Below are 19,010 nucleotides of genomic sequence, written 5' to 3'. Positions count from 1 at the left end.
CCGTTGGGGTGTGGGGCTGCTGCTCCTTGCCTTCCAGGCGCCACGGGCCGTCTTTTGCCCTGGGAGCTGGTAACAGCAGCCCCGCCACACCGAGGGGGACACGCATTGTGAGTCCAAGAACCCTGCAAACTTAGGAAAGGAGCTGTGGTGTTTCCTGGCCAGGATCCGTGGGGAGACGACGTCTCAGGCGAGTATCTTATTAAGTGTATTGTACCTATCTCGTTTGAAGATAGAAGAGGGGGCCTGATCACCCCCCTGGACTCGGGACGGCGTTCCTAATGAAGTCCGTATAGGTTGTGTGGGTGGTTAAACCAGCGCAGTTCCTGCAGGTGGCCATTGAGTTCCGGCTTCTGGGGCCTCAGGTCGCTGGTAGTGTGTTAGGAATGGGTGGGGGTAGCAGCATACCCAGCACACCGCTGGACTGCATGATTAAAGGATTTGACTCATATTTTAATCACACTGAATATAGAGTCCCTTACCCAAAATTGACCAAGGATAGGCTTATTTACTTGTGTCAGAATCAGTGGCCACATATGGGGGTAGGATGGCCAATGGGAGGAACATTTCAGAACCAAATAATAGATGATTTAACTTCGTTAATTGCTGCAAACGAAGAACGCTATCCTAATCAGTTTCCATATATAGATCAGTGGGGAGACGCTGTTGCAGGACAGGCTGATGAATTATTACAGTGTCAAGCTGAAATGGTTCGCCTGTGTGTGGTGAGACCGAAGGAAAAGGGGAAGTTGAGGTCAGCTCCCAGACGTACCATAAAAATAGCAGCTTCAGAGGCAAAAGAGTCAGAGAAGAAAAGGATTTTTGCCCAGGATGAAGAGGAACTCTTCAGGCCTCCCCCTCCCTATGCCTCAGCACCTGTAGGCATTGTTGTGCCCCAGGCTATGGGTGCTGCTGCTGTAGCGGACAGTGGAGATAAGGACAGTGCTGTGGGGATAGGGGATCCCCAGGCAACAGGAGGGGCAGTGAGGAGAAAAGAGCCCAAGGAGGGTGGTTTAGGGGCTACGGGAATTAGGAGAGAAGGGCCAGTAACTAGACGATTGGGGGTGGAAAGGGCGAAAGCCGAGAAAGAGGAAAGTACGTTGTTGGAAGAAAAGGAAGGACTCTTTCCATTAAGAGTATCGGAACAACAGGTGGGAGTGGATGCCCAGGGGGATCCTGAATACCGCCCTTGTTTTCAATATATCCCCTTTTCAACTACGGATCTATTGAATTGGCGGAAGCATTTTGGTCCGTTGTCCGTGAAGCCCACGGAAATGACGGATTTGTTCCAAACCATTATGCATAGTCATAACCCCAATTGGCGAGATATACAACAGCTGTTAACAACATTGCTAACAGCGGAAGAGAGAGAGAAATGTAAAGCAGGAATGCGGGAGGTTTTTAGAGAACGATACCATACAGAAGCAGATAGGGCTCAGAAACTTTTGGAAGAGGCACCGGAACGGGATCCTGGATGGGATCCCAAAGTAGCCGGTGACCTGGCAAAAATACAAACGTATCAAACCTTGATAGTGGCAGCTCTCAAGAAAGCAGGGAAGCCCCCTGTGAATTTGTCTAAGCCCTCGTTGGTTATGCAGGGAGCGGATGAGAGTCCAGAGGCATTCCTTCAGAGGTTGATTGAGGCTTATGAGTTGTACACTCAAATGGACCCGAGGGCTCCAGAGAATGTAAGGATGTTGAATGAAAGATTTATTGTGCAAAGTGCATTGGATATTCGTAAGAAATTGCAAAGGTTAGAGGGAGCATTGGGAAAGAACACCACTGAATTGGTGGAGGTGGCTAGAAAAGTGTATGTTAATAGAGATAGGGTTGAGAAAAAGGACAAAGATGACCGTATGCATAAGAAGACAGAGTTGTTGGCGTTAGCCTTACAGGGAGGAAGGGCAGGCTTAGGGCCAAATCAATGTGCCCATTGTGGATCTGAAGGTCATTGGCAGAGAGAGTGTCCAAAGAGGTTAGCTCTCAGGGGACGTGGAGTGTTTAGGGGTCTGCCCGGGCGACGCCCGCTGGGCCGCAATATGGCAGGTCGAGGAATGACTGGGCGAGGGATGATGACAGGCCAAGGGGGGCCACCCAGACATTCAGGTCGTGGATGGGGGTCGCAACCGGCTCAGGGTCCAAGAGGAAGAGGGTTTAATGCTCAAGTAGGTGCAGAAGTAGAGGGTATTGGACTAGCCGGAGTTGGTTGGTCAGATTGACGGGGACCTGGCTTGGAGCAGACTCCCCCCGAGCCAATGGTTACTCTGAATATTGGGGGTCAACAGACTACCTTTTTAGTAGACACAGGGGCTGGACGATCGGTGATAAATAACCCAATAACTACCCCTGGTCCATACCAAATTCAAGTACAAGGAGTGTCTGGACAAGTTGTAGGACGTCAAGTCTTAAAACCAGTCACCTGTACTTTTAAGGGGTCCGAAATTCAACATGAGTTCTTATATATACCTGAATGTCCTGTCCCATTGTTAGGAAGGGATTTGTTGAGCAAGCTGGGAGCTACTATTTCCTTTGATGAGGGAAAGCAGTATCTCACTGTTAGTCACCGGCCGGATGAAATGTGGAGGTTGATGGTGGTTAGGACTTCTGAGGAAGAATGTTCGGACGTATGGAGGGAATTTGATGTACCAGGACTATGGGCTGAGGATAACCCTCCGGGGTTTGCAGCACATCACCCCCCTATTATTGTGGAATTGAAGCCCCTGGCAACTCCTGTTCACATTGGGCAGCAACGACCCTATTGGAGGGAAGCCATCCTATCTATATACGACTGTATTCTAACATACTTAGATGCTGGAGTATTGGTCCCTATTCAATCCCCATGGAACACCCCAATTCTGCCTATCCTAAAACCAGACGGGTCTTTCAGACCAGTGCAAGATTTGCGCGTGGTTAATGATAGGACAGTCACAATTCACCCGTCTGTATCTAATCCATATACTCTACTCAGTCTCATCCCACCTAATGCTACATGGTTTTCAGTGATTGATTTAAAAGATGCCTTCTTTACTATCCCCATCCATCCTGTTAGCCAGCCATTGTTTGCTTTTGAATGGGAAAATCCGTATACTGGAACCAGGAGCCAATATACCTGGACAAGGTTACCTCAGGGGTTCAAAAATTCCCCAACTCTCTTCGGAACCGCATTGGCCAAGGATTTACAATATTTTATCCCCTTCCAACAAGGAGATTCGGTTTTACAATATGTGGATGATGTGCTGGTTACTGGACAGTCACGGGACGGTTGTTGGGAAAATACGAGACGTATGTTGTGTTTATTGTTAGATTGTGGATATCGGGCATCCAGAAGTAAGGCTCAGTTAGTCCAACAAAAAGTCCGTTATTTAGGCTATGATATAATGCAAGGGCAAAGAGCACTAGGCCCGGAGAGAAAGCAAGCGTTGCTTAATCTGGCAAGGCCAACCGATAGGAGACAATTGAGAGGTTTTCTAGGCTTGGCAGGTTTTTGTAGGATTTGGATTCCAAATTACGCACTAATGGCAGCTCCACTGTATTCGTCTACCAAGGGAAGTAAAACGGACCCCTTTATTTGGACAAAGGAGCAGGATCAAGCCTTTGATGCAATCAAAGAAGCTCTGTTAAGAGCTCCGGCCTTGGCCCTGCCAAATCTGAGTAAGCCCTTCAATTTGTATGTGGATACGCGTAAGAATGTTGCTTTAGGAGTATTGACTCAGCAGCTCGGCCAGTGGCAACAACCGGTTGCATATCTGTCAAAACAGCTAGATGCTGTGGCGCAAGGGTGGCCGCATTGTTTGAAAGCTTTAGCTGCCATTGCGGAATTGCTGCAAGATTGTAATAAACTCACTTTTTCCTGTCCAATTAAGGTCCACACCCCACACTCTGTTCAAGCAATTCTTGATCAGAAGGGCCATTTGTGGATTAGTAACCAACGAATCATCAAATACCAAGCCATGATGATTGAAAACCCCCAGGTTCATCTAGTGGTTTCTACCTCATTAAATCCTGCTACTCTCTTGCCTACGGAAACGGAGGTGGAGCATGATTGTGTACAAGTGTTGGAAACCGTTTATTCCACACGACCCGATTTAACTGACATACCTTTGCCTCAGGTGGATTATAACTGGTATACCGATGGGTCTAGTTATATACACCAAGGGATGAGGGTTGCAGGCTATGCCATTGTTGATGATGAGGGGGTAATTGAAAGTGGACCGTTGGGAGCAGGAAAAAGTGCACAAGTGGCAGAGTTGTGGGCCCTCATTCGGGCATTGGAACGAGCTGAAGGTGAACGCTTGAATGTATGGACAGATAGTAAATACGCCTTTTTGACTTTGCATGCTCATGGGGCGGTGTACAAGGAAAGGGGCTTTAGGGATTCAGCTGGCAAATATATACAACATAGCCATTTAATTCAGAGATTGATAGATGCGGTTCAAAAACCAAAAAAGGTGGCAGTTATGCATTGTAGAGGTCATCAACGGGGTGATGATAGAATTGTTGTAGGGAACAGGACAGCAGACGCTGAAGCACGAGCTGCAGCATTGCGTCATGAGCCTCTACCAGACATGTATATTAATGTTGCCTTGGATTTAGGGGTTATACCAGTAGACATCCAACCCTCCTATTCCTTAACCGAATGTGATAAGGCAGTCAACGATTTGATGGCGGTCATCGATAAGGGCTGGTATGTTCTTCCGGATGGAAGAATATACGTGCCTTCTACAGTGGCATGGCAATTGGTTCGTTCCACTCATGAAACCACCCATATGGGGAAAACAGCTTTGGAATCCGCCCTTATGAGGGATTACTATATAGATGGGTTAGCAGGGATGGCGGTAAAAGTCGCATCTTCCTGTGAAACGTGTGCTAAAGTTAATCCTAGGCAAGGTCCTTCCCTTCCACCGGGAACTATACCTATTGCCTACTATCCTATGGACACAGTCATGGTTGACTTTACTGATATGCCGCGAAGTGGGTTTTATCGGGCTATGTTAGTTATTGTGGATTTATACACGGGATGGCCAGAGGCGTTCCCTACTAGAACGAAAAAGGCTCAGGAAGTAGCAAAGGTTTTACTTAAGGAGATCATTCCTCGATTTGGCAACCCCTCCTTTATTTCATCAGACAATGGCCCGGAATTTGTCCATCATATTAATCGAGCCATTGCACAAGCTATAGGGGTGAAATGGCGCTTCCATTCTTCTTTCCATCCACAATCTGGTTCTCCCGTGGAAAGGATGAATAGGACTTTGAAGGAAAGGATAACCAAAATTTGTGCGGAAACACACTTAAAGTGGCCCGACGCTTTGCCCCTTGCGTTATATGCGATTCGGAGTGCTCCCAGACGACAACATAGACTCTCCCCATATGAGTTGATGTTTGGTCGGCCTCCGACGTTATTACGGCGTAATTTGGCTGGATGGCCTGATTTGGGGCATAAGGGGGGAGTTTGGGCCATGGAAATGGTGCAGGAATTAAATAAACAGGTTGAAAAGTTGAGGAATTATGTATTAGAGCAGACCCCTCCCAGATTGGTAACTAGATGTCATTCCTTCAGGCCAGGGGACCGTGTCTGGGTAAAACATTGGAAAAAGGAACAATTAGAAGGGAGGTGGAAGGGACCTTATGAGGTAATTATGACATCTCCACTTGCTGTTAAGATTGCGGAATCTAAAACCTGGATACATTGGACTCGAGTAAAGAGGGCCGCTGACAAACAATGGACCACACATCCCAGCGACCAACCGTTGAAGTTGAAATTGATTCGTCAATAAAGTCCAACTATATCCTTTGTTGTATTGCCATAGGTATTGTGATTCTTGCTTTCATTGTGTGCATTATTTGTATTGTGAAATACGCCAACCTGACGGTCCAACGATCAATCGGTGGAACGGTGAGAGCGGTTGACTGGTGGCCATTTGCTGGCGTCCCCTTCGCTAACGGACAATTGCATACAGACAATTCAAGGGAAATCCAAGCCGATCCTGCACCTGAAGCAGATCCCGCACCTGGAAGGGAAGACGGAGAGCCAGCGCAGCATTCCCCCCGGCGAATCTTCCAAAGGTCAGCAGTGGAGAACCCTTGCTAAGTCACTCCGGAAGCTGACTTTCTTCGCACGGGTGAAGAATAGTGGACCAGCATACTAATCTTTATTTACTTTCATCCTTTACTAACCATATGTGTTGGTTCTGTACCTGTAAATGTGGATGCTGCTGCTGTGCCCACTGTATTGACTGTGTCCAGCATAGCTATTGTGACATTAAGTGCGATATAGTTATTGTAGAAGACGCGTTGGCACCCTATCTAATCACTGGATCCGGCCCGGCATACTACACACTTAAAGTAACCCCTACAGTTTTGCTTGCATTACAGGATCGGAGAGATCACGATGTGTGCGAACAGGATGCACGAAGGTATACCGCTCGGTTGGTCTATTACGCTATTAGTGATATGGTTATACGGTGTTGGGAGCAAATGCAATCTTGTTGATGTGGGCAACTTAGGATTGTGGAGCAACCCAGAGGAAAGACCCCATATTATACGATCTTATAATGTCGGATCCAGGGAAGGGGAGGGGACAACCCCCATTATGTTTTCTCCAAATTGTTGGAATGGAGTTCTACCACACCCTTGCAAACTCCCTGACCTATTCGATAAGATTGCCAGAATTACTTGTCAGTCTCGAGGTTTTTCCAACCCAGAGGTATGCCCGTATGTGGGATATCTAATGCGAAAGGGAATGTGTATAAAAGCCCGACAAAAGGGGGGAGAACCACCTCTAGTTTTGGATTGTGGAATCCCCCATTATTGGGGCTGGACCCGTATTACTTCCCCATCACAATTGAAATCGGGATGGCAAGGGGCATGTATAGTACAAATGCGTCCCATTGAATTTGGGGTAACTATACGAGGAAAAGCTAAGAGACGCAGAAATAAGAGAGAGGTGGGCCTTTATCAGGATAGACCACCTCTAAGCACCATTTGTATCAAGGGAGGAGGAGTTCAAAAAGGAGAATTCCAGTATTGGAGAACAACCCATAAGGGATGTGATATCACAATAGAAGTAACGCCAAAACTAGCTAAAAAGGGATTAGCCTGGTCATGTGGAAACCAAAATGATGAATGGAGGAAAGGAATTTACGAATTATGTAAAAATGCAACCCAGAAAGATCTCTATAATGGAGACCCAAGGTGCCTTTGGATTCATATAACCTTGTGGGCTAGTTGTTGTAGAACTACAGAACACAGCCCTGAAGATATACTATTTCTTTGTAATAACAAAAAGAGCCAAAACGTACCATTGGGATGGAGTGGGTTATGTCAAGTATTATGGGAACCTTCACGGGACATCAAACCCTATTGGAATAATGATAGCCCTACTCGAACTAAACGGGTACCAACTGCGGCAACCAAGGATGGGTCAGACGATTGCGCACCCTGCATTACTAAAGCTAAAATAGGGACGCGAACTGTTAACACCTTGGTATATCATACACAGCTACCTCAAGGATGTCAATCCACTAGAATGAATTGCCTGCATAACAAAACCATGTACAGCCTATGTACTTTACAAGGAAAGACTGTATGTTATAATCCCAACACTCCAGTTCGCCTCAATGTAACCCTATGGACAGGTTTGCCCAAAGTAGGTGCTACAAATGATCCGGAAGGAGATGGCAAGCTGTATTTCCTTAATTATACTGTACAATTGCAACAGGGCAAACAACCCCTGATTCTGTGGTTTGATGCATGCGCCGCCACTAAGAGAGGCTGGAGCGTGTCTTGTGGGGATCAGTCTTGGGTTGATGCTTATAAAAATAATCATAAATATCTATGTGAAAAATTGAACAGTTGGAAATATGGTAATCCTAACCAATGGTTACCTTGTGCAGGCACTGTGCAATGTACTGGGTGGCAGTGTGTTTGTGATTATACAGGAGGCGGATATAAAGGATGTACCCATATAACTTCCTTTAGAAGGGGCAATGGAAATATGATACAAATGGAAGTATCTCGTAACATCCCATCCATAGTAACGTATGGCTTTGGAATTGACGGTAAAGGATTGGACCCAAAAACATACCTGACTATAAAAGTTGAGAAGGTTAAGGACGGAGAAGTAAAATCCCTCGGATGGTCGGTGTATGATACCTTGCAAAAATTAGAAGACCCACTACCAATAAGTACCAAGGCAAATAATTTATTTATAGAAATGGCCGAACAGGTGGCTAAAACCTTGACTGTTAAAAATTGCTTTGTTTGTGGAGGAACTAACATGGGAGAGCAGTGGCCATGGGAAGCCATGGAAGCTGATCCTGTAATATATAACAATCTTTCCTATGCTGGTAATATTACAACAAGGAAAGAGTTTACTGGGATTGTATGGACCTTGTCCACTAATCTGGTAGGAAGGAATTGCTTCGTAAGAAATGGATCAGTTCATGTCGGAGATTTGATTTGCCTAGGATCCTGGAATCCTGACTATAGTATCTGGTCTTCGCCAGCTAACATTACTCAGCCCCCACGTTTTGATATGACTTATTTGACATACCTAGATTCTTCCTCTATTGATAACCTATGGAAAGCTCCAGAAGCTATGTATTGGATTTGTGGAAAGCTGGCTTATGAAACTTTGCCTAGAGATTGGTCTGGTTCATGCATCTTAGGATGGATTAAGCCCTCATTCTTCTTGTTACCCATGAAAGCCCGCCAAGTGTTAGGGATCCCATTGTACGAGAGGGTTGGTCTACAGACTAGAAGGAAACGAGAACTTGATACAGTTTTTACTAATTTCCTTTGTAAGGATTGGGCCACCTTGGAAGACAGTGATATTTGGAGTTCAGAGAGAATTGTATGTACGTACGGCAGGGCTACGTGGGCAGAAGATGGGTCATATGGATATCGCACACCCATTTATATGCTAAATAGAATTATTCGCCTTCAAGCAGTACTAGATTTAGCAGGCCAACGTATTGATAAGGCCCTTAATATAATATCCGAAGCTACAGATAAAATAAGGACAGCAGTGTATCAGAATCGCTTGGCTTTAGATTACTTGCTGGCTAAAGAAGGGGGCGTATGTGGTAAGTTTAATCTTTCTAATTGTTGCCTGCAAATAGATGAAACTGGAACTGTTGTTAAACAATTGACTACAGAAATGCGTCAATTGACTCATAATCCTGACCAAGTGTGGCGAGGATTCAATTTTAAAGAAACCTTTGGTTCCTGGTTTCCTAAATTACCAGGTTTACAAGCTATAGTTGCTTTAATAGGCTTAATCGCTGCAGGATGTGTATTAATTCCTTGTGTTTTACCTATTTTTATACGCACTATTTCTAATAGTTTATCCTTGGTAGCAGAGCGGAAAGCAACGGCACAGGTAATGGCCTTATGGGAATACGAAAGAATGCAACCAGTGGGAGAATTATCCACTGAACCTGAGTATGTGACTCTTCTGGACATGTCAGATGAGTCCCAAAGGGGGGACTAAGGTGGGCTAAAAGGCCCAATTATGATCCACAGTTCTACAGGTTATGTTTAATATCAAAGACTCTGATTAAAGTTAAGGTTTTGCACCACTAAGCAGAAAACAATTGCTGACAGTTGCTGAAGGAGCAATATATATTTTTACACGTCCGGGAACAAGTCGACCCAGACAGGGAGTTTCCTGTCATCTTGCAAGATGTGTCCTGTTTATGACACCCATGATCTATAAGGTGCTGACCATGTATATTTTAACTGTTGGCCATCTGACATAGACAGTTTTTGGTTCCTCTCATTACCTTATATGCTTAAACACTGCCTCTATAGATGATGACGTAAAGTGCACTATAAATGTATGGCTTTCAGAACCCTTCGGGGTTCAAACTTATGATGCTTGATTTGGCATGTTTGAACCTGCGCATTCAATAAACTTTTCCTATATTGCATCGCTTGGCTTCATTGTCTCTTAATTCTACTACAAAAGGACAGAGAATGGAAGTAGTAATCTTCCTCCCATATTTGGGCATACCGGGGGTTGTAAAAAATCTAATAGATATATATAATATTCTCCATTCCACACTGAAAGGCAGTATCAGTTTCCCATCTCTCAATTGGCTTATCTTGCCTTGCTTTGCTAAAGTAAATTCCAACCTGATTCTGTATTTAATAACCGCAGTAAGACTGCTGGTGGCGCAATACTGGAAGAAGGAAGATTTGCCTACTATTCAAGAATGGACATTAAAAGTAACAAACTTAGCAGAGATGGCTAAAATATCAGCATATCTCAAGGACCATTCAAACGAGAAATATAAACTGGAGTGGAGAAGATGGATTGACTATACTCAAAATAAATATGGGACTAAGAAATTCCAGATAGTTTATGACTGAAGAAACAAGGAATGATATAATCTGTTTAGAGCTAGCCTAGCAAAGAGGAGTTAAAGCTCAAATGAAAGATGATATTAACTTTTTTTAAAGTTTATTTTAGAATATTCTTGTTAAAGATTTATACCCTGTATTGGTTTTGTGAAGTCGGGGGGGGGGGAGGTTGGGGGGGTTGGGGGGGTAGGGTAGGGGGAAGAAAGTAAACATTTGTAAAAGTTTTTTTTTCAAACTTTTCATTTAAAAAAATAAACACAACAGCAATAAAATAAAATATAAAAGAATGTATTTCTTCTGCTTTTACTTCTTGAAGCCATTGTCCCATCAGTGTATTCCTACCTTGAATAGTACTATTCTGTTGCAGGAGGACATGTGGAAAAATTGAACTTGAGAAAATGGTTATCTAGTAACTTCAGAAGAACAACCTTTGTGTGGAGAAAATGAAAATTCTGTTTTTTTATATGACAATAATCCTATTGATAGTAGGTGAAAATAAATTAATATTCTAACGCATGAATGGACACCACCTATGGTCCTTTAGATATGACTGAGCTACAATTTGTATACTAGCTGGGCTGCAAAGTATTGTAGTTCAGCTTGTGGGTTTCCATAGCTGATCAAAAGTGAATTGGACTAGATGAATGATAAATTCAACCCCCAGCAAATAATTTACAATTTCAATACTGTATTGCACTTTAAATAATTGTTGTAGAATGTGTCAACTTAATTGCGTGGAACAGTGGAATGCACTATTATCATAGAATCTGAAAACTTTGTGTCAAGTGGAAAGGAGAAAAAGAGGAAGGGGAAGAACTGATGAATATGACAACAATTAAAAATACTACGATTACTATAGTAGTAATACTATGCTGCTGTTACTACTACTACTACTACTACTACTACTGTTTCAGAAAGAATGGATAGCATCGGAAATAACATGACTCAAATAGAGCTCTTTGTTTTTCTAACTTGCAATGTTCAGTATTAGCATTTCATTCCACTTATCTGAGTTTGTTTATTCCTTTTTTAAAAATGTCTTCCCATCCATCTTTTTTGCAAGTGTGGAATTGATCCTCATGCTACGTTCTCAAGGGCTCTGTCTAGGGTAATGTCCCTCAATCTTTGTCACAGGGATCCTTTCTTTAGTTGAGAAAAACAGTCTGAACAATCTGATTGCCATCGCTCATGACCCATGTGAAAAATGAGAAAATAGTAGGAAAAGAAACTGAGGCATTTTGGAATTGTTTCCCCCCAGCAAAGTGAAAAGGCTGTGTGTATTGACACAGCACAGATGAGTCTCTGCAAGAGTTGTGAGAGTTCACTGCTTTAACAATCCACAAAGAGCTGCCTCCAAAGGAATTTCCACAATCCTGTTGATGATCTTTAAAGGCCTAAAATATCGGAAACCCAGGATTTCCTATTTCAACTATATTGGAATCTGATGGAAACACAAAAAGAAAAATAAAAGCTCATTGTACCTAAGATCAAGGATCAGTGTGATGTAGAGGTTAAGGCACAAGGCTAAAAACTGGGAGTTGATTTATTTGATCAAAGTTAAAATAAAACATTGTTTTGATAAACGTTCTAACAAATCTTTATGGATTTTTTTTGCTGACATCAGGATTGACATATTGATTTATATTTATTGATTTATATTGACTTATATTTATGGATTGCTTATAGAGAAGGGAAGGAATATAGGATGAAAATATTGTAATCAGTTTGTAAGCTTTTTTGGGGAAAGTTCTTAATATATTTCTTTTTTCTTTATTATATTCTTCCTCTTCTTATTTCTTCTATTTTTCATCTTTTCAAGTTCATATTAGTATTTACAATTTTAATCGAAAGTCTTCATAAAATTTACATTTTAAAAAAAGAGAGAAACTCAGAGACTATGAGTTCTAATCCTGCCCTGGGCACAAAGTTAGCTGGTGACCTTGGACCCATCATTTTCTCTCAGCCCTAGGAAGGAGGCCATCTTGGGACATCTTTTTCTGTCAGGAGAAACTCTTGCCAAGAAAACTACATGGACCAGTCCAGGTAGTTGCCAAGATTCAACAATGAGTGAAATGTACAAAAAAAGCTGAACCAAAACAACAACCAAACCCCCATAAAATGAACAGGGCCCCATTTGGAATATTATGGACAACATGGGGTCATCTTATTATAGAAATTAGAAAGTGTAGTACAGAACCTGTAGGTGAGAATGAGTCAAATGATAAGGTAAAGGTTCCCCTCACACATAGTCGTTCCTGACTCTAGGGGACGGTGCTCATATCCATTTCAAAGCCAAAGAGTCAGTGCTGCCTGAAAATGTCTCCATGGTCATGTGGTCGGCATGACTAAATGCCGAAGGCGTATGGAACGTTGTTACCTTCCCACCAAAGGTGGTTCCTACTTTTCTACTTGCATTTTTATGTGCTTTCAAACTGCTAGGTTGGCAGAAACTGGGACAAGTAACCAGAGCTCACTCCGTTACGTGGCAATAGGGATTCAAACCACTGAACTGCCAACGTTCTGATCGACAAGCTCAGTGTCTTAGCCACTGAGCCACCGCATCCCTTGTGAGTCAAATGATACAGGAATTTAATTGTTCCAAATAGGTTTGAAGAAATGGCAGGGCAACTGTGTTTGGGAAAGAGAAGATTAAAGGCACCTCTTAAGGAGGCTGGCCTAAACCTGAAGAGAATAAAGAGCCCCTCTAATATATAAGGTGATGCAAGCAGCAACAGATTTGGTGACAAAAAATGAAATAAAGCTTAGTAAAGTTTAGAAAAAGGTACTTGCAATTAGAGCTGGTAATGTACAGGAAAATTACTACAAAGCTGAAAAAGAACAAGTGGGAGAAAATATTTTAGATTTGTTTTAAACAGCATTGGACAGACTAGATTCCTAACTTGTAATAATATCTATATCATCCCCCAACTCACAGACATTTAGAGGATGTTGGCCAGCATGGGAGCAATTAGTCATTGCATACTTTTAAATGACGCCATGCATGAGATTAATTGTGAGGATTTTTCTTCTTTTTTATTTCTTTTCCCACTCCCTGCCTGCCTGCCTCTTTACTTAGAGAAATGTAGGAACAAAGGTTTTTTTGTTTTGGTTTTTTGGTAGCAATTTGATTACTTATATATATTACTGTTGAGGTTCTACAAAGAAAGATTCACTTATTTGGTACACATTTAATGGAAAACTCCTTTTAAACAGAAATTCCCCTTCCTAATTGTTTCAAAGACAGATGGCTGAAGTGATATAAGCAAAAGAGACAAAACTAATGAAACAAAGGGATTGATATGCTTGACTGTTTTTAGCAGCTTGAGCCATCTTAAAAATCACTTCCGACAATTTCCATGCACAGAGATGATCTTGCTAAAAAACGTTTTGAGTGTTTAAGAAGCAGAATTTGGGGCACTTCATCTCCTGAGTGTGTTTGATTCTCCCTTTCTATATCCTTCTATGGGCAGACCCTTCCTTCCTTCCTTCCTTCCTTCCTTCCTTCCTTCCTTCCTTCCTCCCTTCCCTTCCCTTCCCTTCCCTTCCCTTCCCTCCATCCCTCCCTCCCTCCCTCCCTCCCTCCTTCCGGATGCTGCAATGGTTGTAAGTCTGAAAAATGGTCATAAGTCACTTTTTTGGTGCTATTATAACTTTGAAGGGCCACTAAATGACCATTAAATAAATAAATAAATAAACCAAGGAGTACCTGTAAATATCTTCTTCAGCTATCCTCTATAGCTCTCCCAAAGCCCATTGCTGCTTTTCTTTTTTGCATTACCAAGGAGCATCTCTTGGGAGCAAATGATCCCTCCCTTCCCCCAAAATATTCTAGAGCCAACTATGAGTAAGAGCCAGAGGTGGTATTCTGGTATTTTGTCCCAGTTTTTGCAAACCGGTAGTGGCGATGGTGGGAAGCTCTGCCCACTTGCCCAGATGTCATCATGGATGCTCTGTGCATGTGCAGAAGGTTGGGCGCATACACACATGCTCCCAGTTCCGAACCGGTAATGAAGATTAGAGCACTTCATGCCTGGTAAGAGCAGAAAGAAGAACAAATCTTTTAAGCTGACATATGTAGCTTCCACGTGCAACTGGTAGAGGACACGAGAGAGGGACTTTCAACTGCAGCTGGCTGGCCTCTCAATTCAGCACCGATTCATCAATGAGTACCCAGGGACATCATTTTGAGAGCAAAGAGGTGTGTTCCAGCCTGCACATCATTAATCCTCAGGATCATCCAATGTCTGGCCTGCAATCTGGTTCTGTATGGATTTCAGGCTCTGGCAAGGTCTGAGTGCTAACTCTTAGACACTTTCAAGGTTACAAAAAAAAACCCCACCCCCTAAACCTGAGAGATTTATGTTTTTTCGGTACTCCCAAATGACTGAATCAGTTTTTCATCCGGGTCATCCAGTCCAAGTGTGATTGCCTTATTAATGCAGCCCTAAAATGAAAGGTTTTTTTGTTTCCAAATGTTGTTGATTTAAATCCAGCAGGTAACCAAGTACTTCTATACAGGCAGTCCTCCACGTACGACCGCAATCAAGCCCAAAATTTCTCTTGCTAAATGAAACATTTTGTTAAGTGAATTTTGCCCCATTTTAGCACCTTTCTTGCCACATTTCTTAAGTTGAATCACTGTGGTTGATAAGTTACCATATTTTTCAGAGTATAAGACGCACCTTTCTCCCTCAAAAAAGAGGGTGAAAATCTGGGTGCGTCTTATACACTGAATACAGCATGTTTGGCCTACCAAAACCCCACCCCCTTTGCAAAAATGGACATGCAAAGTGTTTGGGAGGCTTGCAAAGAACTCCTGAGTGCTGTGGAGGGCTGTTTTTGCTTGTTTTTGCCCCCCCCCCAGCACCGAGGAGCACTCAAAGAGTCTCCCAAAGCTCTGCATGCCTTTTGTGTGTGCAAAAAATGAGCCGTGTAGAGGGTTTGGGTGGCCTGCGAAGTGCAAAACTTCTTTTAAATTTACCTCTTCAAAATCATGGTGCGTCTTATACTCCTGTGCATCTTATAGTCTAGAAAATACAGTAGTATCACAGTGGTTACCGTATTTTCACCCATATAACCCGCGGGTTATATGCGTTTTTTACATGCACAGCGCCCCCCCCTGCGGGGTATAAAAGTGGGCGGGGTATACATAAAATATTTTACACAGATTAACTAAAGGGAGAGCTTGGGACCACCACTTTCCTCGTGGCAGTGGGCTGGCTCGGCGGCTCGGGCTCCTTTTCTCCCTTTTCCTGCTTGGGTTTCGGGACGCCTTCGTGAAAACCCCACCCCTGGCTATGGGCGAAGCGACCAGGAAGAAGCAGGAGGTGAGAGGAAGCCCGGATTCTGCAGCCCCTCGCCTTCTCTGGGCTTGGAAGTCCGGCAGGAAGGGAAGGGGAGGAGGCGGCGGCGCGGCTGTGGCTCCGTTTTCACACACACACACACCCCTCCCTTCTTCTACTTTGCTCTGTGAAAGGGCTTCACTGACGAAGCATTTTGGTTTAAAAAAAAAACACCGTCCCTTTCTCTCTCCAGTTAACAGGGCCAACCCAAGTGGTGCATTTTATCTGGGAGATGCCACGCAACGAGGGAATCTCCTTTTGGGGGGGGGTGTGTGAGACGCTGACAGAAAAAGGGCAAGCAGTGGCCGTGTGAGGCGGCCTTGAGAGCTCCAAACGACCTACCGTACTGGCTGGCGAGGTTAGTTCTCTAAAGGCCGTTTAAAGCTCCGGGGAAACCCCTTTTTCCGCCCTCGGAGCCCCCGGTGCTTCCTCAACCCCCCCACACTTTTTCCTCTTTGGTTCACCCCACCCCCGCCCTCAAGGGCCCGGGACTCTGGGAAAGTGTGCAGCTGGGGGGCTGGGGAGGAGAGAGCGTCTACCGTTCCTCACGGGAGGCACTTCGAGCCCCACCGTATCTGAGAGGCTCTTAGTCGTCGGTGTGGGAGAGGAGAGAAAGGTTAAAATGTTTTTGAAACATAAAAAGAATCCTTTGTGGGCAAACTTAAAGCTGCTGGGCTGCACGGGCTTGCTGTAAATTGAGGGCATGTTTTGCCTTTATTTATTTTGCCGCCTCCCCTTCCCTTCCTCGGAGGGGAACGCTCGGAGCAAAAGGGACCCCCGCCTCGTTAAAGCCGCATCCGACGCTTCACCTACAAACGATCCCGATTCTCCCGCGTCCTTCCTTCCTTCCCTCCCTTCAATGTACCGTACTCTTCCTATAAAGAGAAGGGAAGCGTGAACAAACTCCGGGCAGGAGATGGGCTCGCGTAGAGGTACCAGACGTTTAACCGTTTCACCTAAGCCACAGCTCGTCCTCTCTTGGGACAGCCTTCCGCCGACATTAAAACGATGCGTGAACTTGCGAAAAACTGTGGCAGGCACGGAAGGGAGGGAGGGAGCGAAAAAAGAAGCGAGAAACGGATATTTTCTCCCTCTCGTGAAGGGGGGAGGATCTGGTGCTTTCCGGCTCGGGCTCCTTTTCTCCCTTTTCCTGCTTGGGTTTCGGGACGCCTTCGTGAAAACCCCACCCCTGGCTATGGGCGAAGCGACCAGGAAGAAGCAGGAGGTGGGAGGAAGCCCGGATTCTGCAGCCCCTCGCCTTCTCTGGGCTTGGAAGTCCGGCAGGAAGGGAAGGGGAGCAGGCGGCGGCGCGGCTGTGGCTCCGTTTTCACACACACACACACCCCTCCCTTCTTCTGCTTTGCTCTGTGAAAGGGCTTCACTGCCGAAGCATTTTGGTTTACAAAAAAAAACACCGTCCCTTTCTCTCTCCAGTTAACAGGGCCAACCCAAGTGGTGCATTTTATCTGGGAGACGACACACACACACACACACGACACGTGCGGCAGGAGGAGCGGCGTCCTCCGCGCTCTCGGCTGCCACAAACGCCACGCAACGAGGGAATCTCCTTTTGGGGGGGGGGTGAGGCGGGCGAGAGAGCATCTACCGTTCCTCACGGGAGGCACCGCCATATCTGAGAGGCTCTTAGTCGCCGAGCGGAGAAAGCACCAGAAGGGAGCAAAAAAATAAAAAAGGAGTGGAGAAAGCACCAGATCCCTCCCCCCTTCGCCAGAAGGGAGCAAAAAAAGAAGCCAGAAACGGATTTCTCCCTCTCATGAAGGGGGGGGGGATCTGGTGCTTTCTCCGCTCCTTTGGCCCTGTTAACTGGAGAGAGAAAGGGACGGTGTTTTTTTTTTAAACCAAAATGCTTCGGCAGTGAAGCCCTTTCACAGAGCAAAGTAGAAGAAGGGAGGGGTGTGTGTGTGTGTGAAAACGGAGCCACAGCCGCGCCGCCGCCTCCTCCCCTTCCCTTCCTGCCAGACTTCCAAGCCCAGAGAAGGCGAGGGGCTGCAGAATCCGGGCTTCCTCTCACCTCCTGCTTCTTCCTGGTCGCTTCGCCCATAGCCAGGGGTGGGGTTTTCACGAAGGCGTCCCGAAACCCAAGCATTTTTTTTTCTATTGAATTTCAAGATCTCTCCCTTGAGTTGAGTTCCTCCAACCCCTCCCCAGCTCGCCCAGGCTTTCTCCTCTGATTGGTTTTAATGGGTAGGTCCGATGGAATAGCGCTAATGTAATGTTTGCCGACGGCTTACTCGTTGCGGGTTATATAAGTGGGCGGGGTATACGGGAAACATTTTACACGATCTTGAAAATCTGTAGGTTATTCACGTGGGCGGGTTATTTGCGTGGGCGGGTTATATGGGTGAAAATACGGTAAGTGAATTGGGTTTCCCCATTGACTTTGCTTGTTAGAAGGTCGCAAAAGAGGATCCCGTGAACCTGGGACACTGCAAGTGTCATAAGTATGAGTCAGCTGCCAAGTGGCTGAATTTGATCACATGACCGTGGGGATGTTGCAGTGGTCATCAGTGTGAAAAAAGTCATAAGGCATTTTTTTCAGTGCTGTTGTAACTTTGAATGGTCACTACATGAACTGTTGTAAGACAAAACTACCTGTAGTTCTAATGTGACTGCTTTGTCTAACTTGTAGAACTTCATCCTGATTTTTTAGGTGATACTTTCTGTCCAACTAGGTGGAATGATATGTCATATTTTTTGGAGTATAAGACACAGCTTTTTCCCTCAAAAAAGAGGGTGAAAATCTGGGTGCATCTTATACACTGAATACAGCATGTTTGGCCTACCAAAACCCTACCCCCTTTGCAAAAATGGACATGCAGAGGGTTTGGGATGCTTGCAAAGTGCTCCTGATGGCTGTGGAGGGCAGTTTTTTTGCTCATTTTTGCCTCCCCCCAGTCCCCAGGAGCACTCTAAGAGCCTCCCAAAGCTCTGCATATCCCCACCTTTTTTTGCAAACACCGAGGTGTGCAGAGGATTTTGGAGGCCTGCAGAGTGCAAAAATTTTTTTAAAAAATTTACCTCTTCAAAATCACGGTGCATCTTATACTCCGGTGCGTCTTATAGTCCGAAAAATATGGTAGCTATCCTTATATTTGAAAGGAATTCTTGGGTTATGTTTTGTAGAAGTGGCATTTGGTTTAACATTTGAAGTTCAGACATCACCTTGCCAGACATTCATTTCCTTGGTCAACTTGCTTTTCTTCTCACCTTCTCCTGCTTGAGCTGGGGGCCAGACTAGAAGACCTCCAAGATCCCTTCTAACTCCATTACTCTGTTATACTCCCTTCT

General features: G+C 44.7%; 1 protein-coding gene across 1 annotated transcript; it reads left to right on the top strand.

Moving 5' to 3' along the window:
• The first annotated feature begins 551 nt into the window (after positions 1–551).
• LOC116502816 lies at positions 552–6,486 on the top strand. Its single transcript, XM_032208759.1, has 4 exons — positions 552–1,851; positions 2,365–5,403; positions 5,805–5,890; positions 6,370–6,486. Exons 1-4 carry the CDS (start codon positions 552–554, stop codon positions 6,484–6,486), a joined length of 4,542 nt encoding a protein of 1,513 aa, XP_032064650.1.
• Positions 6,487–19,010: the final 12,524 nt, after the last annotated feature.

This window comes from Thamnophis elegans, chromosome 1, assembly GCF_009769535.1.
Source record: "Thamnophis elegans isolate rThaEle1 chromosome 1, rThaEle1.pri, whole genome shotgun sequence".
Taxonomy (NCBI): domain Eukaryota; kingdom Metazoa; phylum Chordata; class Lepidosauria; order Squamata; family Colubridae; genus Thamnophis; species Thamnophis elegans.
Note: the sequence above shows the minus strand (reverse complement) of the source record. Positions and strands in the feature narration are given on the sequence as shown.

Coding starts and splice junctions, on each gene's coding strand:
- LOC116502816 (XM_032208759.1), top strand. CDS start 552: ATGGGAGGAACATTTCAGAACCAAATAATAGATGATTTAACTTCGTTA. Junction 1,852..2,364: donor GAAAAAGGACAAAGATGACC/GTATGCATAAGA, acceptor ACCAAATTCAAG/TACAAGGAGTGTCTGGACAA. Junction 5,891..6,369: donor AACGATCAATCGGTGGAACG/GTGAGAGCGGTT, acceptor CTTGCATTACAG/GATCGGAGAGATCACGATGT.